Genomic DNA, 25,483 nt, shown 5'->3' with positions numbered 1-25,483 from the left:
ACCGTACCCCTCCCCCCATTTATAACCTCGAAAATGTCCTGGTTTAGATGATAAATTATATGACCCATGTCACTTTTAATCCTTCCAAATGTATGAGAAAGAAGGTATCTGTGCACTCTGAGACATTACCACCATCCCCAGTATCTGATGGTTTCTTTTTCTAACAAATCAAGAGAAAGGATGAGTGTCAAGCTAGAATCTCTTATTTTCTTTGGTTATCTCCTATTTCAGATAAGTGATACTTCTTTTCCACTTTTACTATATTAAATTTAAAAAGCCATTTGATTTAAAGAAAAAAATTCACAGGCCAGTGAATTCCTATTCACTCCTCAAAACCCAACTCAGAATCACCTTCTTTAGGCAGCCTTCCCACCCCTTTGTGGTTTAATTCTCACTCTTCCTTCTCCCTTGACATCCAGCACATATATTTATACCTATTGCACTAAGTTCTGACAACACACACCTATTTATTAGGGGTTGACCATGCGCCAGGCACTGTGCTAAGCATTAACCCACATTCTCTTGCTTAATACCCTGGTAGCTCAGACAGTAAAGTGTCTGCCTACAATGCGGGAGACCCGGGTTCAATCCCTGGGTCGGGAAGATCCCCTGGAGAAGAAAATGGCGACCTACTCCAGTATCCTTGCCTGGAAAATCCCATGGACGGAGCAGCCTGGTAGGCTATAGTCAGTCCGTGGGGTCACAAAGAGTCGGACACGACTGAGTGACTTCACTTCACTTTCACTCCTTAGAATAGCGCCACTCTCCCCAGTTAATAGGTGATGATACAGGGATGGGGAAACATGCCCGTGATCACACAGCTAGTCAGTGGTGGTGTCAGGGATTGAACCTAAGGCTTGGCAACGTCAGCCGGTGGCCTGGACCACCACTGAACTAGTGGTCACTTCCCCCACCAGAGGGCAGGTGTGTCCAGTCTACCTTGGATCTCATTCACTCAGAGCCACTCCAAGGCCTGGCACAAACTCCACACTGATGAAGACTCAAAGATGTGTGTGATGGATGGGCTGGGGCTCGGTCCCCTCAGAGATGTCTGGGGCGGGGGTGGGGGGCCTGAGTCCCACTCCCCATCCTACGAGGGAGCACACAGATTTCTAGCAGCAGAGATCTGGCTAGAAGGATCTTCCAGGAAATGTACCACGTGTGCTAGGCCTCCTCCCTATCCTCTCTGAGAGAGGCCCTGACTCCTCCATGTCTGCACCCCAAAAGGCAGATAGGGCCCCTCTTCCTGACACTAGACCAGGTTTGTCAAAGGAAGACAGCAGAGCCTGACTGTGGAGAAGAAAGCCAATCTAGGACTGGGTTAGGCAGGTGAGGGGCAGCTTCCTGGAGGAGACAGGGCTTGAGCTGTGCTTGGAAGGATGGGGCAAAGGATAACCCAGGGTAAAGGGCACTCCAGGTGAGGGAAACAGCCCAAGCAAAGGCAGAGAAGCCAGAAAGCAGAGGGTTTCAGGGCCAGTAGGAGCCTGGGTTGAAAGGGTAAGAGAACTAGAGAGAAAGCGGGTGGCAGCTGGATCAGGGGCGGGGCTGGAATGCCAGGCCGAGGAGTCTAGGCCATAACCGGGGCTGAATCAGGGAAGGGACACACACAGAGAACTGGGGGTCCTGAGGCTCCAGTGGGGCATGCCTTGTCCAAGTCACCCAGCAGCAGTGGCAGGGCAGGATCTGAACCCATTCTTGCCCACCCCAGGCCCAACACTCAGGGGACTTCAGGCTCACCTGGTGGCCATGCCTCTGGAATGGAGCCCGGATGATGGGAACGGTCTGCCCGTAGCATCTGGCCAAGGGTGGGACAGTGCCCCTGGAGGGAGGCAGGGAGTGTGGCACAGGAGGGAAGGGGGTACAAGGACACTTCCTCCCAGATGTCTCCTGGAGCAGCCGCACCTCAAGTTGAGGATCAGTGGGCAGGAACTGCAGGTTGATACCCGGCTCCCGGAAGCTGGGCTCTGCAGCAGGTACCACCTCTACCCCCCGTCTTCCAGCCCTGGCCTCAGCCAGCCTCCGTGCCCGTCCTCCGCGGAGCTCCTTCCTGCCTGCCTTCCCTTTCTTCCTCTCCCCCCACCCCAACCAACAGATTGCGGCAGCAAGATGGCACAAATTTATGGCTCAACTCACCAAAAATAACAAGAGATCTATCAAAGGCAGTTTGCGTGAAATTAACAGGCGTCTGTACCCTCTTGTCAAATGCACTCGGTTCTGAGGCGGGCCCAGCCATGCCACTCCCAGCCTCATCACTCTCCCAGTACCACCCCAGCTCCACCCTGCTTGGCCTTGCGTTGAAACTACCTGGGAGGCCCCAGAGAAAATGAGCACTGCTTGCCTTACCCTGGTGCCTGGCAGAGGGGCTGGGACGGGGATCTCACGCTTTCTGTTCACCACCATCCCACCAATCTTGTCCTCAAGCCGGCAGCCCTATGTGTGCCAGCCAGTTCTCCTGCAGCTGGTCCAAGTGCCCTCCTGGCCCAGTGGGGAGGAGGTGAGGGGAAGCACGGAGGTGAGGCCAAGGGTATGGCCGAGGTGATGCCGCCACTGGGCACAGAGTGCTCCGGGTCCTGATGTTGCCACAGGGCAACTCAGATGCCCCCCGCCCCATGGAACAAACTGAATCAAGTGCCCATCATCCCTTGACCCAGAGAGGGTAAGCCCAAGGGAAGAGGTGGTGAAGAGGAACAATATCTTGCCTACCAAGGGAGAGGAAGGGGCTGTGCCAGCCCAGCTCTGGGCACCAGTGTGCCCTGTGAGTCCACTTAGAGCTGATGCCACATCACCACCCCTCCCCCATACAACTCCTTACGACAGCCCTGCCTGCAGACCATCCCATGGAGCAGCCTGGCAACATGCCAAGCAGGGCAAGGGGCATGAGCTGGAAGCCCAGGGTTGCCTACTCAGAGAAGATACCAGGCTTCATGCCCAGAGACAACCAGCATCCAATCTCCACCCATCCTCAGTCCCAGAGGACCCTGCAGAGGCTCAGAGAACGGTGGGAACAATGGTGCCCTTCCCGTCACCGGCCCCCTCTGACCCCTAAAGACAGCCCAGCTACCAACCAACTCCTGCTTCCGGCTTCAGCCAAGCCCAGCTGGCTGCTTCTGGCTCTGTGCTCCACATGGCAGCCTGCCCGGATGGTGCCTACCCAGGAGGGCAGAGCCTCTCTCCATCCACTGCGGACCACTGGGCCTATGGACCACAGGGAAAGCCAGACAAAAGAACCTGCCCTCTGCCGAGCACAATGGGGGAGGCCCCCACACAGTGACAGGCAGTGGCGGCCAGGCAGGAGGAGCCATAAACCTCCTGATATACGCCTGGCGCTCTCCGCTGATGTTCGACAAAGAAGCGAAATTCAATTTCTTCCTGCAGGCACTAAATCCCAGGCCAGCCTCCAGGGCCCGTAGCCTGCCCACGGACTGGCTGTCACTCCGATGGCTTCATCGACCTCTGTGAGAGGCCAAGGTGGCCTAGGGGAGAGGCCAGAGCAAGGCCACTGGGCACTTGCCATGGACGGGCATGATGCCAGAAGTCTCAAGGGGGAGGCTGAGAAGTGGCTCCCCCAGAGCCCTGGGAGAGGCCATTGTCATGATAAACCGCCTCTAATTAAACCAGGGCGATCTCCCATTTTACAGCCAAAAACACTGATGTAAGTAAAACAGTATCTACTCAATGTAACAAAGACGGCTCCCAACTTCCGGGCTCTGTCTCCAAAGCAGGTACTGAACAGTCCTACTCCAATGCTCCCAGCAGCCCTCACACAAGACCCCTTGTTTCCCTGTCAATGCTCTCAGCCTGATCCAGAAGGTCCCTTCTGACTTCAGTCTATGCATGAAGCCTCCTGATGGTTGGCCAGCACGTGTTACCCCAAATGGGGAAACGAAGGCCCAGAAAGGGGTGGGGGTGGGGGAACTCCCTGTTAGTACCAGAGCTAGAAACCACATCCCAAATCTGCCTCCCTCCCATCCCCACGTCCTGAGCCCCTGGCCAGTCCCTGACCCATTCAGCAGACACATAGGACCTAGCTGAGGGTTTCGGGGCCTTGAAGCTGCAGGAAGGAGGGTCGGCAGAAGGTGGCCATGGCTGCGGGAGCTGGGGTGGGAAGGGCAGCAGGCAGGACTCAAGGGCTCGGAGAGCTTTTGCCCACTCAGCAGGAAGCTCCAGCAGCTGGCGGCCTTGGTCCCAGAAGACGTGGGCCCAGAGGGGAAAGACAGAGGATGTTGGGAGCTGAGCCAGGCCAGCCCTCCAAGGCAGCCTCAAAGAAGCTAGGCCTCTTCACATTCTTCTGCTCCTTCCTCTGCCCTGACCCTGGGGCCACAGGCAAAACTCACTGACCCGTGTGGGCAGGAAGATGTCCCTGCACCCTGCCTACTCCAGCCTCCAGGCAACCTTGTCCGCTTGCAGTGCCAAGGCCTGCTGTGGTCATTCGCAGCTTTGAGCCTTTGTACACGCTCCTCTCTCTGCCTGGAATGCCCTTACCACTGCTTTGGCTTGGCTTGTTTCCACTTGTCCTTTTGATCTCTGCTCCTGTATCACTTCCTTCAGGAAGCCTTCCCTGACTGCCCAGCTAGGGGCTCCCCTCCCTGGGTTTATCATGCTCCTTTGCTTGATCTGTGCCCCCATTCATCCACCCAGACTGCAAACTCTTCCAGAGGGAGGTCTGACCCCCACCCCAATCCACTTTGGTGACTCCCACACTTGGATAAGGCAGAACCCAGAGGGGACACTGGTGAACAACCACACGAACACCCCAGGATCTGCTGAGATGGGCATCATCAGTCCTCCAGACACCCCTGCCCCACCTGGGCCCTGCTCAGACTCACCATATCTCATCTCTGTGGTGAACAGGTCATTGCTGCTCCCCGAGTGCAAATCAGCCTCGGCAGGTGGGGCGGGGCCCCCGGGCACCAGGGCATTGGACAGGGTGTGGGCAGCAGGCGGACCAGGAGGCGTGGTGGTGGCTGCGGGACCGGCCCCCGCCTCACCGGGGCAGCTGCAGCCCGGCTGGGCGAAGCCACAGGCCCTGCCGGCCGCGTGGCTGCACTCCTCACTCCAGCGGCAGAGGACCCCGCAGGTGAACTGGCTGGAGTTGTTGTTGTTGATGAGCAAGACCTCAACGAAGCGGAAGGCCAGGGCGGAGGGCGCCAGCAGGCGCGGGGCCTCGGAGGGCTCAGCCGACAGGCACAGCTGCACGAAGTTCTTGTCGAAGTGCAGGAAGGTGAAGGGGCCAGAGCCACCACAGAGCTCCAACCCCGAGGCTTCCTCCTCCTCCTTCTCCTCCTCCTCGGGCCGCCCCAGCTCGGACCCCGCCTGGGCCTCTGCCTCCTCGGGGCTGGGCCGCAGGCAGGTGAAGTTGACCAGGTAGTGGTCCAGGGGCAGCAGGCGAGGAGCGAAGTGGGTGCACACCTGCTCCTGGCGGTTGAAGCGCAGGTAGAGGGAGTACTTGGTAGGGTCTGGGTTCTCCAAGGTCCAGGAGCAGCCCGAGGCGATGGTAGGAAAGAGGTCCTGCAGTGAGAAGGCCCCGTAGAGCACGCCTGAGGCCAGGGCGGAGCAGGCGCTGGGGGCGGGGTCGAAGGCAGCGGCCAGGCGCAGGGACAGAATCACAGATAGTAAGAGGGGACAGGCTGGGGTCATCCTATGTCCCTTGCCCTGTGGAGAGAGACAGTGGTCAGTGGCCCTGAGCACAGCCAGCATGGGCTCTGACTCCCCTGTGGCCCGCTGCAGGTTGTAGCCTCGTGGCGAAGACTAGGTTCTTTTAAGTCACCCAGGTCCACCTGTGTGATCTTAAGAACGGACTTGACTTCTCTTAAGTCACCCAGGTCCACCTGTGTGATCTTAAGCCAACAGACTTGACCTCTCTGAGCCCCAGTTCCCTGACTTCTTAAACAGAGGCATGCAGGAGAGGGTCTGGAATCCCATACGTCCCTAAGAAACATTAGTTGTGACTATGACTATACCGTTCCTCCATCAGTCCCATCCACCACCAGCATCTCAGCTGATGTTTAGATCCAGCCCCAGCCCCAGCCCCACCACCCAGCTTGTATTATTCTCCAGCACGGCGCTGCTCAGAGTCGCAATGTGTCGTGATCGGCTGTGAGGCGTGTCACACACAATCCCGCAGTAATTGTCAAAGTAGCGATGTTTGACAACGATTTGCTTTTTTATAAATCAGAGCAAATCAAGGTTATTCTCGGAACAATGTCATTCTCACTCACTCTGCTTTACTGAGTGGGAGACAAAGGGGAGGAGTTACCACCCCTGTGCCAGGGACTGAGCACCGCCTAAGCCGTGCCCATGGGAGGGCATCACAGGCATGAAAGTCATGACTACCGCTGTGTGGACTTCCTGCTGGAAACCAGGGGGAGAGGCATCTGCAAAATGGGTACATTGTTCCCCTCTAACTCCTCTTCCCCTCCAAGGGGTGATCCTCCAAGGCCTGGCTCCCGGCCTGCTAGGGCCTGGCCCAGGAAGGCCACTGAGCCGTCTCCCTGCTCTTAGCTGCCACAGCCCTTTCCTGAAAGTCTGCATCATCCAGTTGAGACCACTGTCCCCTGCTGTCTCCCTAGGGCTAGCTCACTCATCTCATGAGCCTTGAAGCTCGAGGAGGGGAAACTAGAGTTCGTTGATTTCCACCTCCCCACAAAGCACTAAGCTGAGCTCCCAGCAGCTGCGAATGGACTCTGGGGAGGGGAGGGTAACTAGGACCCGAGTTGACAGACACACAAAGCAGTCACCCCCTTGTGGACAAGGGATGTGGGGGCACTGCAGGTGTGCCCACGGCCTCCACCCTAGCTGTCCGGATGGCAGAGAGCTGCGCCTGGGCTGCCTGAGACCCACTTCCAGCCCTGCCCCCAGAAGGGATCCACACTGCCTCCCTCCTCCATGCCCGAAGCATAGCTCACAGAACTGGATGGGCCCCTAGAGTCTGGTTGTTCCACATTAGAGGAGAAAAGATGAGGCTCCGAGAGGTGAGGCAGTGTGCTCAAGATCACCCCCAAAGAAGCCAGGCTGAGACTGGAGTCCAGGAACTGAGGCCCCAGCCCAGTTTCTCCCACATCCACCCATAGCCTCCTGCTCTGTCCCCTTCCCTGCTACTCAGGCTTCAGGCCCAAGCTCTACACAAACCTAGGATAACTCACAGGGTGTGGCTAGGTTGTCCCAGGACACAGCTGCTCCCCCAGGGAGCTGTGGCTGTTCAGGGGTCTAAATAGTGGCCAGAGGCAGTGAGGGGGTGGGGGACTATGGACAGGAATTAGAACCCCAGAACTCCAAACCCTGTGCAGCCTCCAGGGAATGCCTTAATGCCCCAGATCCCATGTGCTGCCACTCTGAGCCCGACCCCAGGCCCCGACCACAGACACACACTTGTCCATCCTGGGCCACAGACGGGAGCGGAAGCAGGTTCCAGGCAGGAGCATTGATTGGGGAGGAACCCTTATTCAGCAGAAGCCAGGATAGGCTGCGCCTCTACTCTGCCTGCCCCCAGAGCTAGAAAAGGGACCAGGCCCCTAGACTTCTCGCTCCACATCATGCCTGTCCCAAACCAACCGTCCAGCCCAGCCAGCCTGCTGCGGCACCAGGCCCCAGCAAAAGCCAGCGGCTGACGGTGAGTGACATACAATCCCCCCGCTGCCCCCAGTTATTTTTAAGCAGGCTGCAAAATTCAGGCCATGGCTGCTGTTCAGTAGAGGGGAGGAGGGGGCTCATTATAACTGGCCTTGTCTCCCCCACTGAGAGCAGATCAGGGAATCTCCACGCACAAACTCACCAATACCCCTGTGCCCTACAGACAGGCACACAAAAGCGTGGATGCACAGACATATGTCTAGCCAGGCATTCTGCATGTGAAAAGATAACACATGCACAGAAATCAGCGTAAACCCCAGATGAGTGAACTCAATGCACACGAGGTGCACACACTCACATGTACAAGGCTGTCAAGAGCCAGACACTCATACACATGCATAGAGATGCAAATGTACTCTCTACTGTGAACACACACACAGGTGTTTGGTTCTTTGAAGCTCAGCCTATGACAGCTAAGTAGCACGCAGGATCTGACCTGCTGCTCCTTCCTTGGTGTTCCTGAAACAGCGGCTCAGGCCTCCAGTCCCACCTCCTGAGACTCCCTGGCTCCTGCAGACTCCGTAAGCTCCAACTTGCCCAAAAGCACTAAGTCTCTTATCCTTCAGAGCCACAGCCTGGCTTCTCCAGAACTGAGCCACCTCTAAACCCTACCCAAGCCCCCTACTCCAGTCAATCTCCTTCAGACACCTCCGCTCACATCAATTCTGGCATTTCGCCCTGGGTGTGTACCACTCCCGTTGTTCCTGCAGTGACGTAAGACCTTTTAGGGGTCCCTCTTTATATCACTCCTCACCCACAAAACAAGGCCAGGAGCCCAATTCTAAGCTGGGTCAGAGACTGCCTCCCCTGGGAAGGGACCTAGAAAGACCCCTGCCTCACAGGCAGCTCAGATGGTCACCAGCTGTGAGTAGCCTCCCTGAGCCTGTTTCTCCCTCTGTGGAGCAGAGACCCAATCCCTGCCCTGGGGTTCCCAACTTGGAGCCAGTCTGTGGGGGAGACCCTTCACACCATCTTTTCCCCTTTACCCCCCTTCTCAGAACCTCAGTCTCTCCTCTTTCCTGCTGAGGGAAGGGTTGCTGCCTCTGAAGGCTCTTTGGGTTAAACCTTAAGGTAGCTTTGCCACCTGCAAGTCCAGGAAGACCACCAAACCTTCCATGCACAGAGGCGGACAGGAGGGGTATGAAGGTCAGCTCTGAGGAAGAACTTCCCGGGTCCGGAGGCTGACGGAGGGGATAATCTGAAGGCCAACTCCCTCAAGACCTCTCTGGGCTGAGAGGGGTGAGGAGCTGGTTGGAGTCATCTCAGTTTCAGGGACCCCCTCCTCCAGCCACAGGCTCCCTTCACCAGCGTGCCCCTCTGCCGCCCTCAAACGTGAGAATCCCACCCTCTCTCCAAGCACACTCAGGCCCACTTCCTCCTTGACCCCACAGGCCTGGGCATCCCTTCTGCACCAGTGAGGGAATCCGAGGCTTTTCCAGCAGCTGGAAGGACCAAGACCAGACTGGAGCGGGAGGGGGCATGGGGGGTAGCGCGGCGGGGAGGGGCACCTCGGGGCAAAGAGCTGGGTCCCTGGGATCCCTGGGGTCGACCCCTAGCCTCCCGATGGCTGGAAGCAGGGGCGCTGGGTGGTGGGAGCCGGCTGCCCCGGGCCGCGGGAGGGGGAGGGGCGGCGGGTGGGGGAGGGGGCGCGTCCGCGCGCACATTCGTCGCGTTTATCCACCTGGCAGCTCCAATTCGCAAGCCCGTCACTCACCGTCCGCCTCCCCGGCGCCCGCTGCGCGGCCGAGCCCAGGCCGACACGCGGGCGGCGACCCCCACGCAGCGCCTAGAGGTTCCCCGCCCTGGCCCCGGCCGGGGCCTGGGTCTTCAAGGACCCCTCTCGCGGAGCTCTGGTACCCGGAAGGGCACACACCCTCCAACCAGCCTCGAGAGCCGACGGGCCAGACCCAGGGGAGGGGCGACCCTCCCCAGTGCCGCCCCTCCCTCTTCGGCGGGCAGAGTGTTTGAGGACGCGGGGGCTCCAGGGCCCTCCCGCACACCGCTAGGATGAGGTCCCCTAGCCCCCCGGGCGGGGGGCGGGGGGTGGCGGTGCCGTGCAGGCGGCGGGGGAGGGGTCGGTGACTCAGCCGCCCTCCGCCCGTCTCCCGGAACTTTGCAGCAGCTGGAGCCGCCGTTGCTACAGGAACCGAAAGCTTTTGTTCCCCAATGTCAGGGTTGCCCGGGCAGGCGGGAGGCTAGGACTCCCCGGTGGGCCCCAGACCCAGCCACGCTGCCCAGAGGGCTTCCGGCCCAGCAGAACGTCATGGGTTCGAGCCTTCTCTCTCCCCATTGCCCGCCAAAGCCAGGTCTCTTCCAGATCTTGGGGGCCCTCTAGCCAAGTTGCCCCCTAACTCTGACCTGGAACACTAACTGCCCTGGAAACTTCCTGATTTCAACCTCTCCTCCCTCGGGGGGAGGTAGTGGCTCTTCTGTGCCCCCATTTGCTCCTCTGGGACTGATTCCCCACGTGGGCCCCCACTAAGAGGCAGCCTACCTTGGGGGACCTTGGCTGGGGTTCCTCCACCTCCCCAGCCTCTGCACTTGAGCCAGTATTTCAGAGGCCTTGGCTTTTCACAGATGCCCCTCTGATCACACAGGAGTCTAGCAGGGATGTTGAAGGATGGGTGAGGACCCTGGACCCATCATGATGGGCCCTGGAGCTGTTTTCTGGCTTTATTATCCTGGAGGCTGGAACAGTGTCACAGAACTTGTCCTGCCTTTCTCCTATGGGATTAGGAGTGGTGTGGAGTGGAGAGGGGCTTGACCTTGGCCTTGAAGAGGAAATAGCCCAACATGCCTATCATTGTCAAGCATTATTAGGTGCTAGACTCTCTATACACATCTACCTAATACCATTAGATACCATTAGATATATGAGGCAGTTATCACTGACCCATTTTATGGAGGACCAACTGAGACTCAAAAAGGTTATATAGCTTGCCCAGGTCACACAGGTTACTCAGCTCCATTTCCTGGAGGTTGGGAGAGAGAGAAGAGGGCAGGGACTAGCTGGGACCTCACTGTGGGTTAGAGAAATGCCTGCCACACACACCCACCCCAGACTGGACCTAGCTCCTTCTGAAGAGTGATGGGGGAGGAGGAAAGAAAAGCTGAGGGGAAGGCAGACAAGGGAAGAAGAGGGGAGAAATCTGTCAGTCTTGGTCCAGGGAAGACCCTACCTCAAGCCCCACTCCCCCAACTAGGGCACACCCTGCAGGGTCCACACTGACCCTCACCCCTGTGGCAGCTCCAGAGATGCTCCCTAGGTCCCCTTTCTGTCCCAGGCAAGGCCAAGTGGATTTCCCCCACTGCCCCACTACTTCAGGCCCAAGACAGAGCCCACCTTTGCCCCCACCCCCACCTAGTGGGTCCTGCCATGGGGTAGAGAGACAGAGGCTCCCCGGGGACACCTGCCCAAGCCCAAACAATCCCAACCAGACCACCTCAAATCCAGGGGCCAGTCCTGCTGGTCTGTACCTGGGGGCTCACAGGGCTCCTGGGATAAGCCCTTCTGCCCACCCCACACCCCATCCCCAGAGCATATGGCCAGACAACCAGGACTGTTCCCGCACTGCTAGCACGAGGGGGCACCCGGCCTCGCCCACCAACCTCCTCTCCTCAGGGACTTCCCAGTGCCGTCCCGCAGCCACCGCTGATGCTAGGGCTGCGGAAACCCAGGGTTGCCCGCGGGAGGAAAAGGGGCGGCGGGTCCAGGACTGCGGGCAGGGGGCGCCAGAGGACGCCCAGGGGCCCGGCCGGCAGCTGGCGAGGCGGGCAGGCGGGCAGCATCTCTTGGCCCGGGAGCCCCTCCCCCCGCGGGCACCAGACCCTTCGCCCGCTCCGCACTGGCCGTGGCGCGGAGGACTTCCCTCGGACCCAGCTGACTGCGGGAGTGGCCGCCAACTTCAGAGCCTACAACCCGCACCCTCCCCCCATCGTGTCAGCCCCCGGGGCTGCGGGAGGGTGCGTTTGGTGCCCAGCTCTATGCCCTGGGGGTGGAAGGAGAGGAATGGGGGATGGACAGAGAGACTCTGACCAAAGATGGACAAGGGAGGCAGGGATGCGGGGCCAGTCGAGATCCCAGGCTGGAGAGGAGAGGGCTCGGAGTAGACATGGGGGACACGGCCCCAAGTCCAGGCTGAGGGGGAGGGGACTTGCAGCAGAGATTGGTGAGGGATAGCGGGACGCCCGGGCAGATATGGGGGAGGGGGCAATCAGGGCAGAAATAAGAGGGGGAAGCATGGTCGGGTAACCGGCGCGGGGAAAGGCAGTAACTCTGGGCAGACATGGACGGGGACAGGAAGGACTCTGTGCATAGATGAAGCGGAGGGGAGGAGCAGGCTTCAGCCCCAGACGAGGAGGGGGGATTAACGGGGGAGACACAGTCGAGTTGCAGGTTGGATAGAGGGATTCTATTCAAGGGTGGGGGCGCAACCCCGGATCCAGGCTCAGATCGGGAAAAGACTCGAGGCAACGATGGGGATAGGTCTGGGTCAGAGCTGGGGGACGAGGGCGAGGGGCTTTGGCAGAGGTGGGTAAGGAGGAGGGGGACAGAAAAGGGACTCACCAGAGATGAAGGGGACCTCGGCCCCAGGCTTGTAAGTTCCCAAACAGATGCGAGTGGGTAAATAGATGCTGAACGAACTCAGTTGGGGCGGGGGAGAATTCAGCAGAGGTGGGTTGGGGGAGTGCCCCTAGTCCGGGCCGGTGAGGAAATCGGGACCGCGCCGGGATGGCTCGGTGCGGGCCCGGTCGCGGTCTGGGGCCGAGCACTCACCTGGGCGCCGTCAGCAGCAGGAGCGGGGGCCGGCGCTGGCGGAGGCGGCCACGGGGCGCAAGTTTGCCATCCCTAAGGCGGGGGCTTGGCCGGGCGCGGGGCAGCTAGCTGCAGCCGCGCGGAGGGCCGAGGCTCCCGCTCCGCGGAGCGGCGGGTGCAGAAAAGGCGCCGCGGAGCCGCGCGGGGCGGGCGGGCGCCGGGCCGGGCGCGGGCTCCTGCCGCCGCCTCCTCGCCACGCCGCCCCCCACCCCCCGGCTCCCCGCTCCCCCGCCCTGAGCACCGCCCGCGCCGCGCGCCGCCTCCTATTCGCGGGCGGCGGCCGCAGCCCAGGGCTCTGGAAACCGGCGCCGCATCCTCCTCGGTCTCCGAGCGCCGCCGCGGCCAAACCGGGTTCCTCCGGCCGCTCCGGCCGCTGCCCGCAGCGCGCGCCGGGCCGAGTGACGGCCGAGGCGGGACGCGGCGCCTGCGCGGGCCGGGCCCGGGAGGGGGCGCGCGCCGGGCTGGGCGCGAGGAGCCGCGGGAGAAGGGGCGGGAGAGGGGTGAGGGGGGTGGGGGCGACGCGCGCCGCCTCCTGTTAAAGGGGGAGCAGCGCCAGCCAAGCCAAGCACACCCTCCTCCTCCCCGCCCTGGGCCCCCGGCGCCGGCGCGGGAGAAGCCCCGGGTAAGCCCCCGCCCCTCCCTCGGCCTCCTGGACCGCAGGATGAGGCGATCCGCGACACCACTCCGGAGATACCCCAGGCCTGAGGCATCTCGCGCAACCAGGGTCTCTGGGACCCTGAGGGCTGAAGCGTTACCACCCCCCTTTCCCCGTGTGTACTGCAAATTGCATATCCCTGTGCATGCAGGTGCCACTCGTGTGCGCTGAACTTTGCATATGCTTATGCATACAGGTGCCCTGTGTGTGCCCTGCAATGTTGCCTCGCTCTGCATGCCACCGCTACACACACGCACGGTGCGTTAACGTGTGCTCAGGTCCTGAATGCATGTTGCTTGTTCCTGTGGGTAAGGATGCTATATATGTGCAAGCTTCCAAGTGCCACATATGTGCTGAATGCTGCGCATCACTTGTATGTAGGAGCCACACATGTTCACTGCAGTGTGCTCTGTTTGGTGCATACTCTTGTGTAAACTGGACCGTGTTGCATGTCCCTAGGCACGGGGATGCTACACGTGTGCGGTGTGTTACATGTTTTCCTGAGTGCCTGTCTGTTCCCTCAAGTGCCTTTCCCTGTGCCAGGGGCGCCCCCATGATGCATCTGTTTGTGTAGAAGCAGCAGAAACCTACAGGCCCGCCCCCTCCCCATCCTGGCAATGCACCCAGGAACAGTTGGGTGGGGCCAGAGCCCACACGGTAAAGACGGCACTCAGGGAGATGCCCATGGCTCGGGGCCCTGGTGGGGCAGTTTGTGGCCTGGGCTTGTTGCCACCAGGAAGGTGGGCAGACCAGGGACACACCACTTCCTCCAAAGACAAGTAGGTTAATCGGAGGGGTCTAGTCAGAGGAGTAGCCAGCAGGGGGCAGCTTTGCAGTGAGGGTGGGATGGTTTCAGGAACTCTACTTTTTGAAGATTATCTGACCAGGAGGAGGCCAAACCTGGAGATCAAGGAAGTCCCCAGTCCACCCAATCCCAACCTCACCTCTCTATGGGAGCACCTTGAATTTGTGTCTCCTGGTTATGGGGCAGGATAAGACCACTTCTTCCCAGGGGACAGTACCTGAGAAAAAGCCCCCCCCAACCCCGCCCCGTTCCCTCCCTCCGTCTCTCGTCTCTCCAGCAGCCTCCGTGACATTTGTTATGAGTGATTGTGAGAGATTATCGACTTTAATAGAAGGAGGTAATAAGGGGTGATGAAGGAATCTCACCTGTCACCTTAAGGGAATTTATGAGGTTGGATGAAGCAGGCAGGAGGGCTGGCACCTTTCCTTTCCCAGCGAGAGCCCAAGGAGGCCTGTGCCTTGAGGCAGGGTTCTTTCTGGGCACCCTCAAGCACACCCCAGGTCTCTAGGTTTGGAGGTTCAGCTGCAGAGGGGAAAGCTATGCCCAAGCGGGCCTTGCCATCTGCACGGTGTGTTGAGAGCCATCCCAAGGGCAGTGGGTGATCCTGGGCCTCCTTACTTGGGCACTGAGAGGGGCAATGGGGTGGCTGGAGTTGAGGTCCTAAGGAGATAGGCAAAGGTGAGGAGAGTGCTCAGGACACGGGATGCCCACAACGAGGTAAGGACCCTGTCCTTCACAGCTCCAGCCCCTTCCACTCCTACCCGGAGCCTGCCTTCCTCCCTATGAATATTCATTACATTAGCATACTAAAGCCCCAGAGCCCAGAGAAACCCGGGGAAGGTCTCTTGCAGATGTGATGCAGCTGGATCCCTGAGGCCCTCCCCCTTTGCCTAGGATGCAGCTGGGTGCAGGGGATTGGGAGGCTTGGCTCCTGAAAGACAGCAGGCTTTTGTCTATGCCTTGGTAGCCCTCAGAGTTCTTGATCCCATTCTTCCAGCCACAAAAACATATGCGTAGAGGAGACAGGTGGTCAGACAGAGAGAGGGACTGACAGAGATGGTACCCATACTTGTTGATTGGGGCAGGGTGGGGAAATCAGCAAGGCAGGAGGGCCTGTGGGAGCAGGGTAGAGAGAGCAGGACCTCCCAGGGGTTGTGCAGAAGCAGGTTGAGTTAGGTGGAACCTCCAGAAGGCTCTCTCAAGGTGCCTCTCTGCACTGGGGCTTCCCCACCTCCTTTTCCAGGAGCCCCTACCCTTCTACACTCACTCTGGTGATAATGCGGCCCAGGAGGACTTGGAGTAATTATAAATCGTTTCCATATTCAAATCCAGCTGGTTGAAGAGAAATTACTTCTCTGATAGCCCTGGCAGGGGTGGGAACAACAAGTCTTAGCCCCAGGAGGGCCTGCAGGGAACCTGGCTCAGAACCTGGGCCAGGTAAGGGGTATCAGCCAGAGCTTGAGCACAGAGGGCTTGTGGGGGGTGAAGAGACATCTCCCATGGGTCCCCACCCCACAGACTTGACAAGGACAATGACTCCAGCCCTTCAGCCCCATGGGGGCCCCTTCAGGGACCTCTGATGGGATGGAGGGGGCTGATCCCACAAGGGCACCTAGCAGCCACGCTGTCATGCCTGCTCTCATAGTGCCACGCTGGAGGACCTTGAGAAAATCCTTCAGCTTTCTGAGCCTCTGTTTCCTTATCTGTGAAATGGTATAAATGAGCTCGGATTAAAAACATGGATTAGCAAGAGCTATGCCCCTGAGGAGGGCCTTTTTAAAATAATTTTGATTACCAATTAATTTGTATCCTTTTTAACAGTAAACATCACCAGTGACCCAGGCAAGAGACAGCACAGTCCTTAGTGGGACAGCACAGGAGGGGACAGTGGGTCGAGGGGGCAACAACCCCAGCCTTGTGCGCTTGGTCTCAGCCCTGCCTCCCGCTGGACCAGCCTCCGCTATGCTTCGTTGCCCTTTAAACAGATGAGAAAATGTTCTTCTTCCCTTCCCAATGATTTATTTGGCCCAGAGCCTGGCCAGGTTTCCTTCTAGCCGGTGGGACCTAGGAGGACCCCTCCCTCAGCCTCTGCCCTTCACTGCCACCCAGCCAGGCACCTACAGCAATCCAGAATTCTGGATACCAAAGTCTCCTTCCAGACACCCACGCCCACCTCAGACACCTATCAGGAGCTCATAACATGTCCCCAAAGACACCCACTTCTATATGACAGTCTTCTACCAGGATCTGTCCCAGAGCTCATGTGACAAATACCTCAGTGTTCTGGCTGTCATGGATCCTGGCGGGGTATCCTGGAAAAGGTGGGATGGGCCAGCCCTCTCTGCCTGAAGGATGTCCTGCATATCTAGCTCCCATCCCTCCTGCTGCAGATGCCAAAAGAGTTAGGATCCTGGGGCAACCCAGGCTGAATGTTTGTCATTTTCTTGGTGCTATAAGTTAGGGAGAAAAGGGAGGATTAGTTGCTGCCTAGCTAAATCCCAGGTGGTGCTAGTGGTAAAGAACTCACCTGCCAATGCAGGAGATGGAAGACATGCAGGTTCGATCCCTGGGTCGGGAAGATCCCCTGGAGGAGGAAATGGCAACCCATTCCAGTATTCTTGCCTGAGAATCCCATGGACAGAGGGGCCTGGCAGGCTACAGTCCATGGGGTCACAAAGAGTCAGACACAACTGAAGCAACTTATCTCAGCACAACTAAATCTTCCCAGAAGGTCAGTGTCTGGTTTGTGTACAACCCTTGGGGTTGCATTCTCTGGCCCCTAGCCCCTGGGGCAGAGGATGGAGAAGAATGTTAGGGTCCTGGGGGATCTTTACACACGTCTTATACTGGAGGATGTGGACAACAGCCTGGCCTGAAGAAGATGCCTTCACTCATTCAACAAATATTTATTGAGTGTTTACTATGTACTAGGTACCAAGATGGGATTATTCCCTGGTGGCGATGGTGAAGAATCCACTTGCAATGCAGGAGACCCAGCTTCAATCCCTGGGTCAGGAAGATCCCCTGGAGAAGAGAATGGCTACACACTCCAGTATTCTTGCCTAGGGAATCCATGGACAGAGGAGCCTGGCAGGCTACATACAGTCCATGGGGCTGCAGAGTCAGAGACAACTGAACAACTAACACTTTCGCTTCAGGCATCAAGATACAGACCATCAGCAAGTCCTTTGCTTCCACCTAACAGAATATCTCAAATCTATTTATTCACTCTTCACATCCCCACTGCCAACACCAGGGTCCAAGTTGCCAATATCTGGTACCTGAAGTCTCTCTTATTTAATTTCCAGATTTCCACTTCTCATTCTTCTGGAGCTCACCGAACCATCTTTTTTTTTTTTTTTTTTTTTTGGCCATGTTCCCCAACCATGGATTAAACCCATACACCCTGCAGTGGGAGCATGGAGTTTTAACCACTGGGCCTCCAAGGAAATCCTTGAGCCATCTTTTTAACATGCAAATCAAGGGACCCCTTCTTAAAGCCTCCAATGGCTTCCCACCTCCCTGAGCACCGTGACCTTCCAGGCCCTGCATGACCTGGCCCTTAAGCCTCTCCAGAGCCACTGCCTCACCCCCACAGAAAGCTCAGGTGACACAGGTCTCCTTGTTGCTCTTGGAAAACTCCAAACTGTACTCCTCCCAGCACTTCCCATGCTGACTCCTCATCAGGAAGATCACAGTTCTATTATCACCTCCTCCTGGAGGCCTCCGCAATGACACTTCTAAAGCAGGTCCCGCCCCCTTGCCCCCCATCTCCTGGCCCCTGTCCACCCGACTCCATTCGCTTGATACCACTGCCTTGCTGCATTTCCTTCCTAGCACTCACTACTCTGAAAATATGTTGTCTGTTTCCCCACATGTCATCTGTTTTCCCCACATGTCATCTGTTTTCCCCACTGGATTATGAGTCCTGTAGAGGCAGGGACCTTGTCCATCCATTCAGCATTGGATCTCCTGGCACAAAGCACGATACATAGGAGATAATAAATGTTGAGGGAATGAATGGTGAAAGGACAGGCATAGACCCCACCCTCAAACAGCTTCCACTCTGAGATCTTCAATCAACACTTGCCCAATAAAACAAGTGTTTAATGGTTTCCCACGTGATGAACCAGAAGGACCTCAGGCCCTGGGATCACACACATCTAGACTCCTGCTTCTGTTCCTCACCGGTTGTGTGACCTTGGCCAAGTCACTTATGCTCCCTGAGCCTCAGTTTTCTTTTCTGTAAAATGGAAATAATGATCTCAACCTAAGACAGCTGACATGAGTCACGTGAGACAATAAAGACAAAATGCCAGATGCAGGGAGATGTCATCTGCATGAGTATGGGCCCCTTTCAGACTTACTCTGGGCTGTGGGCTGTTGTAGGTTCTGGGTCATGGAGATGACACAGAATGGGGCCCTGGCCTTGAGGCCTTCCCAGTGCACCCCTCACCTTCCCCATACCAGCTGGAGTTCTTATCTGCTAAAATCACTGCAGCAAAGGAGGCGGCCGGAGCCTGCGTGTGACCAAGACAGTGTGCACGTGTGATTCCTATAGAGAAACTGAGTCCGGATGCACTTCTCCGTAGCACCTCCTCTCCTTATTTGGAAGACCTGGTTCCTTTTCTGCCATCCTTGTCCTTGTAAACATACACACACACATACAGACGCACATACAGACAAAACTACATCCATATGCAGTCACTGACACACAGACATACACACTTGCCTAGGGCACGCAGGTATATAATTAACCACACACGCCCAACCCCAGGACGCGACCCCTTCCACTTTTCTGGTGCAGTAGAGATCTGTCTGGCTTACCTATCAGTCCTGTCACCTCCTGATCAAGGCTGCATTCAGAGTCCCTCCAGGTTGACAGGACGCAGCCCAGGCACTCCCTTGGTAAATTCTCTCTGAGGTCTAATCCCACACGCCCCCCACTGCTGCTGCAGGCCTTAGGGGCTAAGAGCCCTGGCAGCCACTCCAGAGTGTGGGGGAAAGTCCCTTGGGAAGGGCCTGGGATAATTGGCAGGCATGGAGCACACTGGCAGTCAGGGGAGTGTGTTCCCACCATCTGGGATACCGGATTTTCTCTCTACCCTTCCCCCTCGCCCCCCGCAAGGTGGGCTCTATGCCACCTGGATCCTGTTGAACTGGGCTCCTGCCAAGCCGGACACAATGAGCATAGCAGGCAGGGTTGGGGTGACCTAGAGGGACCCGCTCAGCCTCTGTGGGCCTGACACTGTGCCGGCTATTTAAAACTTCTTGTCTCAATTAGCCCCTGGACAGTGAAAGTGAGAGTCGCTCAGTCGTGTCTGACTCTTTGCAACCCCATGGACTATACAGTCCATGGAGTTCTCCAGGCCAGAATACTGGAGTGGGTAGCCTTTCCCTTCTCCCGGGTATCTGAACAACCCCTTAAGTTGGGAGGATCATCCCCATTTCACAGATGAGGAAACTGTGGCTCAGAGAGAGAGGCAGAGCTAGAACTTGTACGTCCCCTCACTCAGGAAGGTCCTGTGTTAATCCTGTCTCATCTTCGGCCTCCTTGCTACCCACCCCCCGACCCCCCAGAGGACAGACCAAGGGCCAACCGTGGAAATTAATTTATTTCTGGATTAGAGATGATCTTCCGGAGAAGACCAGCTCCCTCAGGGTGAGAGATCTGAGAGGGGTCTGACTCCCAAGGCCTGCTAACTGAAAAGAGAGGCTGAAGCTGGATTGCCTATATTTGGGGGAGACAACCAGGGTTTTGCTGAGGGTGTTGGGAAGGACATGACACATGCCACATGCCGGCTGACACCTACACACTTCCCTGGTTGGAACAACCACAGGCCCCTCAGACACCACTGTACAAGGACAACCCAGGAGGACATCACTCATCTTTAACATATGCCACATCATGCTGGCAGGAAGGCAATGACTACTGCCAGGTGAGGGGCTGGGGCCAGCTCGCTGCCAACCCTGGCAACTCTCACCTCTGGGGTTCTCAGACTTGGAGGCTAGCCCTGTGACTGAGGCAGGGGGTTGGGTCTCAGGGGAGGGGGCCAAGAAGGCTCCCCACTGTTGTGTTTGGAGGGGAGAGGCCCCAGGGTGCATCGCTAAGCCCGTGTTCTGCATGTCAGAGTGGGAGTGAGTGGGGCTGAGCTTGGGTACACGTGTGGGTGGTTGTGTGCGTCAATGCGTGGGGGCAGAGTCTGTGTGTGTATACGGTGTGCCTGCGCGCAGGTTTTGTGTGTGTCTGCCCAGGCCTTGTACGTCAGAAGCCTGGGCCTGGCTCTGGGGATCTCTGCTGTGTGTGTGTGTGTGTGTGTGTGTGTGTGTTTGCATGCGGAGTGTGTGGTGTTTTTGCACATGGGTTTTTTTGGGGGGGATATATATATGGTATAGAATGAGTATCTGTACTGATACTAGAATCTGTGCACGCACTCAGTGTCTGGGTGAACGTGGAGGGTGTTGACAGGGCAGTGTTTGGTGCTGTTGGAGTTTGTATGCAATCAGAGTGTATGGTGTTTCTGTTCAGTGTGTGTGTGTGTGTTTACGTGTGTGTAGGAGAAAGTGTTTTCGGGCCTCTGAGTATCTGTGCTTGGGGTGGCATATGAGTTAGGGTGTGTGCAATTTGCAGGTCTGTGTGTGTCTGTGTGTCAGTATTTGGTACCTGTCTGTACCAGCCTGTGGTGTGTGCTCGTGTGTGTGCTTGGGGTTGTTGGCAGGCCTTCAGTTCCCCGCAGGGGGCCTGTGTGTGTGATAGTATTTGGTGTGTCTGTGGCAGGTTGTGGACCTGGGTGTTATGTGTGTGTGTGTGTGTGTGTGTGTGTGTGTCTAGATGAGGAGTGTGGATTATGTGTGGATATGTGTTTTGTGTGTCTGCAGAACCAGATCCATGACATGGTGATTCTTGTCTTGGGGGATTTTTTTAACTAATTCTTCCCAAGAAGCCCCAGGGGGGAAGCACCCACTCTCGGGCTGAGACCTTGGCGGTGCCCCTCACTCTCAACAAACTCAGTGAGCTTTGTGTTTGCCTTTTGAAGGGGGACCTCTCCTGAGGGGACCCAGAAACTGCTGACCACGGGGTCAAGGTCACACAGCTGCAGGGGCAGGGGTTCCTGGTCCCTCGGCACCAGGCACCCCTTCACTTAGAAAGGGCACTCCCCGCAGAGGCTGCAGCGCCCCGCGCTCCGCCCAGGTCTCCCCTGAAATGAATTTTAATTTCCGCTGGGGGTCGGCAGGGGGGCGGGTGCCAATAACTAGTCGAGTCCGAGCCGGCGGTGCCGGGCCGCAGGGTTGCAGAGCCGGCAGAAGACAGCGCCGAACTGAATTTCAAAGGCAGCTGGGGCCCAAGTGCGTCTGCGTTGTGCGATTGTGTGTGCGGCGCTGGTGTGTCTGCTCACGCGCGCCTGCATGTGTGGCGTGCGTCTGGGTGGATGCGCTTTGGGACTGGGTCTCTGTGGGGCCGGGACGACGCCGGCGTTGGCTGCGATCCAGCGACCGGGAGCCCGGGTGTCGGGGTCTCCGTCACTGCGTGAACGTCCACAGGGCTGTGTCGGGTGTTTGTGCGCACTGTGGGCACGCCTTTGCCTCTGTGAGCGTGGGTTTCTAGGACGAGTCCGCCCTAGCGTGTCCGTGTCTGTGTCTGTGTCCGTGGTCTCGGTCCTGCGTACGTCTGCGAGTGTGCCAGTGCGACTGGGGGCTCGCTATGTCACTGAGGGTGCGTCGGTGTGTCTGCTCGCCTGTGTGGACCCGCGTTTGCCCTGATGAGCCTAGGGGGCAGGCGTTTGCAGGAAGGAGTCTGTCTGTGTTGGTCCGCGTGTGTTCGCGTCCAGCCCCCGCATGAAGCTGCGATCAGGTCCTTGCGTGTGCGCACTCAGGTGTCTGTGTCACTGCGTCTCCGCCGGTGTTGGTGCCCAAGAGTGTCGGTGCGTCTGTGCGAGGGTGCAGGAGTGGGTGTCCGTGAGCGGGGCTGAGGGCGCTGGGCTCTGGGAGCAGGCCCGGCCGCCCGCCACTGCGGCCCCCAGTGCTGAGTGTCTCTGCGCCGCCGCTGGGCGTCTCTGGGCGCCTGCGGGAGGCTGAGGGAACAGCCCGCTCCTCACGGTGATCCCGGCACGCCGCCGCCCGGGGCACGGCACGCCCGAGCCCTGCTCCTCCCCTCACCCCCCCGCCTTAGGGTTCTCCGACCCGTGGGCGCTCAATGGGCTCTCGGAGGCAACGGCCGAAGAGGATGGGCCATTAGCCCGAAGGACGAAGGACGGAGCGGCGCCTGTTTCACGCTGGCGCTTTTCTGCGAGCGTAGGGGCAGCTCATCAGTCTTGAGCTGCCGCCGACCTGTGGCTGCCCTGAGGCTCAAGCTAGAGCACAGGAAGGACCACGGCGGGTACCAAGGCGGGGCTGGCTCCCAACAGGCCAGGCGCACACAACCCTAATGCAAAGGCATTGGACACATTGCTAACACGCCTGACACAGACAGGAGTGTGAGACAGGCCCCTGAAACCCGGCTAAGAGGCCAGGTCCCAGAGACAGGCAAGTTTGTGTGCACATTTCACTCCCTTGAACCGCAGCTCTCCCTGGGTTTCGCACCCTGTGGGGTGAAGAGCACCCAGGTTCAGAAGTCCTAGGGAAGAGAAGTAGCCTGAATCACTCCTTGTTCCCTTTACTCACTTAGGCCCTAAGTTGGGCCCTAACAGGGAGGGTTCACCCTGCATCCTGCCTCCCTGAGGCCGGCATGGGGACAAAGACCTCAAATCCAGTTATTCCTGATCATTCTAATAATGTGTGATTCCATAGCCAGAAGCAGACAAGAGCCAGGGGCTGCCTCCTCCTGAGGGCCCTCCAGGGGCCTGCCTGGGGATAGGGGGCTCCAAAGGACAATAAAAGAGGAACTAGGGATGAGAATATGATTTCAGGTCCTCTTTCTTAGGTGGCTCAAGTGCTAAAAAATCCGCCTGCCAGTGCAGGAGATGCAGGAGACAATGGGTCTGATCCCTGGACCAGGAAGACCCCCTAGAGGAGGACATAGCAACCTATACCAGTATTCTTCCCTGGGAAACCCCATGGACAGAGGAGCCTGGTGGGCTTCAGTCTATGGGATTGCAAAGAGTTGAACAAGGCTGAGCATGCACACACAAGCATTCCTGGAAAGATGGGAGAATTTTGAGGAGGGTAGGGGCTGACTCCTCCCAGTAAGGCTCAGCAAGGGACTGGCACCAAGGGGCTGCTCCAGAAACACTAGGGACTGAAGGAAGAAAAGCAGTAAATGAGTCAGAGAAAGTAGAGGACCACCTAAGAGCTGAGGGAGCTCTATACACAGGCACAAATAGTGTATCTAGGCTCTGTGCGCGCACGCGCATGTGTGTGTGTGTGTGTGTGTGTGCACGCGCGCGTGCGTGCAGTTGTTTGGGGAAGGATGTGTGAAACTGGAGGTTAAGCTGGAAATATATCACTGAGGGTCTTATAAGGTAAACTAGAGGTAGATTTTAGAATCAAAGTCAAGTTTGTTTAAGGAATGACAATGGCCAACTGGAAGGTAGATTTGAGGAGCCAGGATTGGAGAAGGTGACTGGTTAGAGGCTCATTCAATCATTCATTCATTCCACAAATACTTAGTGAGAGCTTACTAAAAGTGTATGGTACTAAGAGAGTGAAACGGATGCAATCTAGGATCTCAAGGAACTTCTAGAACCTGATCACATAACTGCTGTGCTTATGTGGAACTGACCTTCCAGTGGAGGAGGAAAGCCAGACACAAAAGGATAAGTACATGGAATGTGAGTGTTGATAAGTACAAAGAAGGAAGATAGTGTTGGGCGAGCAGGCAGGAGAGGTAGAGGTGCATGAGGTCAATTTGGGGTAAGGTGTCTCTGAGAAGGTGACATCCAAGCAGAGACCTGAACGAGGTGAGGGATAGTGGGAGGAAGAGCTGTCCAAATAGGGGAAATTGCAAGTGCAAAAGCCCTAAGGGGAAGCGTGCCATTTACTCAGATGGGGAAAGACTCGTGGGAAGTCGATGATTTCTATTTTGGACACACTGCAATGAGGTGCCTTCAGGACATCCGGGGATGGTGACCAGGAAACAGGAGAGATTTGGGTAAAGATAGGGATTAGAGAGAATGGAACTTTGGGAGCTGATGCAGTTGGAGAGATTAAGGACAGACTTCAGGGAGGAGGATGAAGAGCAACCTGGGGCGTGAGAGTCAATTCTGGGGGAGACTGGCTGCTAGGGATGGGGAGTGGGGGTGGGACCATGTGACTAAAATGGCATCCTCAGAACGGTCCCAGTGCTAACCGCCCCTCCTCCTGATCCTGCCTGGGCCCACAGCCTCTCCTCGCTGGCCAAACTATGGAAACAGGCTGGGTTGTTGACAGAAGCCCCTTTAAACATGACTTGCTGTGGTCCCCTGGCTTGCTCTGCCCTCTTCCTGGCTATCACACCCAGCCTGCACTTCCAGTGCCTCCTTCCTCTCTCTGGAAGCCAAATCCTCAAGCAACGCTGCGGCCCCCTCTGCTGTTATCAGTCCTGGGGTGTAGGGGAGCGTGGACTGAGAGTCTGGTGGCCCATGGACTTCCTCGGTGGCTTCTGAGCCTCAGTTTCCCCTTGTATTGGGATCTGGAGAGACCTTCGAGCCCTAACATGATTAGCGTCTCTGAGGCTCTTTCATCACATTTCAGATGGATTCAGTGGTCTGCTGGTAACTGTCCAACTGGCTCTGAGTAGGGTGTAGGGAGGTGTGGTCTTGATTTGTAGCGTTTATCCATTTCCATGGTGTAAATCCTCCCATGATGGCCAATTTCAACCACCAACACCAAGTCAACTGGTTGGCAAAATTCCTAAACATTTAACAATGGGGTCTCATAAGCTGGTATGAGCTGGCTCCAGCACCTTTGCTGGACCCATTCCAGAGACAGAAGAAGCAAAAAGCCTTGGGTGGGATATGGGCGTATCTGCAGGCAAGTGAGGAGGGGGAAAAAAGCTGAACTTTCTAGCCTCCCCATCTTTCCTCTCAATGCCAAAGTCATTCCCCAGGGAGAGACTCAGAGCCTCCTGTCTGCCCCCATCGCTCCTCCGATTTTAACCATTTGACATCCTTCCTAGGCCTTCTACCTCCTGCATTTCCTACTCAAAAGGGATCTGGTACCCACAACCTCTACCCTTTCCCTCCATCCCTCTCAAAGGGGTACCTTTACTTGGAAACAGAGGCCAGACAGCCATGGGTCATGTCATCAGGACCCACAGTCAGGCCATAGCCATGCTCCCTGTAGACAGCTGACCCAGATATATGGTCCAGCTCTCCCACCAGCTCCCAGGAGTTTCCTCCTGCCCCCTGTCCTCAGTTTCCCCATCTGTAAGATGGGCTGCAAGTCCCGGGCTCTCCAAAGATTCTTTCCACTGTGAGATTCTGCAGTCTCTACCTTTCCTTGTCTCAACCCCAATGGCAGCTCAGGGCCTCCTCCCTCAGACACATTTCCCCAGACTTCTAGACCCTCCCTGCTCCAGTGGCCCACCCCCACCGCCCCTGGCTCCCCAAGCTCCCCGATAAGGGGCCCAACTAATTACATTAGGATTTCATGCCCATTAGCA

General features: G+C 57.4%; 1 protein-coding gene across 11 annotated transcripts in view; it reads right to left on the bottom strand.

Moving 5' to 3' along the window:
• Nucleotides 1-12,562, bottom strand: part of ADGRB2 (adhesion G protein-coupled receptor B2) — a 36,677-nt gene extending 24,115 nt beyond the window's left edge. For 5 of the 11 annotated variants that reach the window (XM_025278534.3, XM_025278536.3, XM_025278535.3 and 2 more), the window contains exons 1-2: nt 12,407-12,558; nt 4,827-5,652 (exon numbers count right to left, since the gene is read on the bottom strand). In XM_025278534.3, the coding sequence (XP_025134319.1) occupies nt 4,827-5,637 (811 nt within the window). In that variant the 5' untranslated portion in view covers nt 5,638-5,652; nt 12,407-12,558. Of the gene's footprint in view, nt 1-4,826; nt 5,653-9,343; nt 9,608-12,406 lie in introns of those variants that run through there. The other 6 variants (XM_025278539.3, XM_025278540.3, XM_006054602.4 and 3 more) reach the window with 4 other exon arrangements.
• Nucleotides 12,563-25,483: the final 12,921 nt, after the last annotated feature.

The sequence above is a fragment of the Bubalus bubalis genome, chromosome 2 (assembly GCF_019923935.1).
Source record: "Bubalus bubalis isolate 160015118507 breed Murrah chromosome 2, NDDB_SH_1, whole genome shotgun sequence".
In the NCBI taxonomy this organism is placed as follows: Eukaryota; Metazoa; Chordata; class Mammalia; order Artiodactyla; family Bovidae; genus Bubalus; species Bubalus bubalis.
Note: the sequence above shows the minus strand (reverse complement) of the source record. Positions and strands in the feature narration are given on the sequence as shown.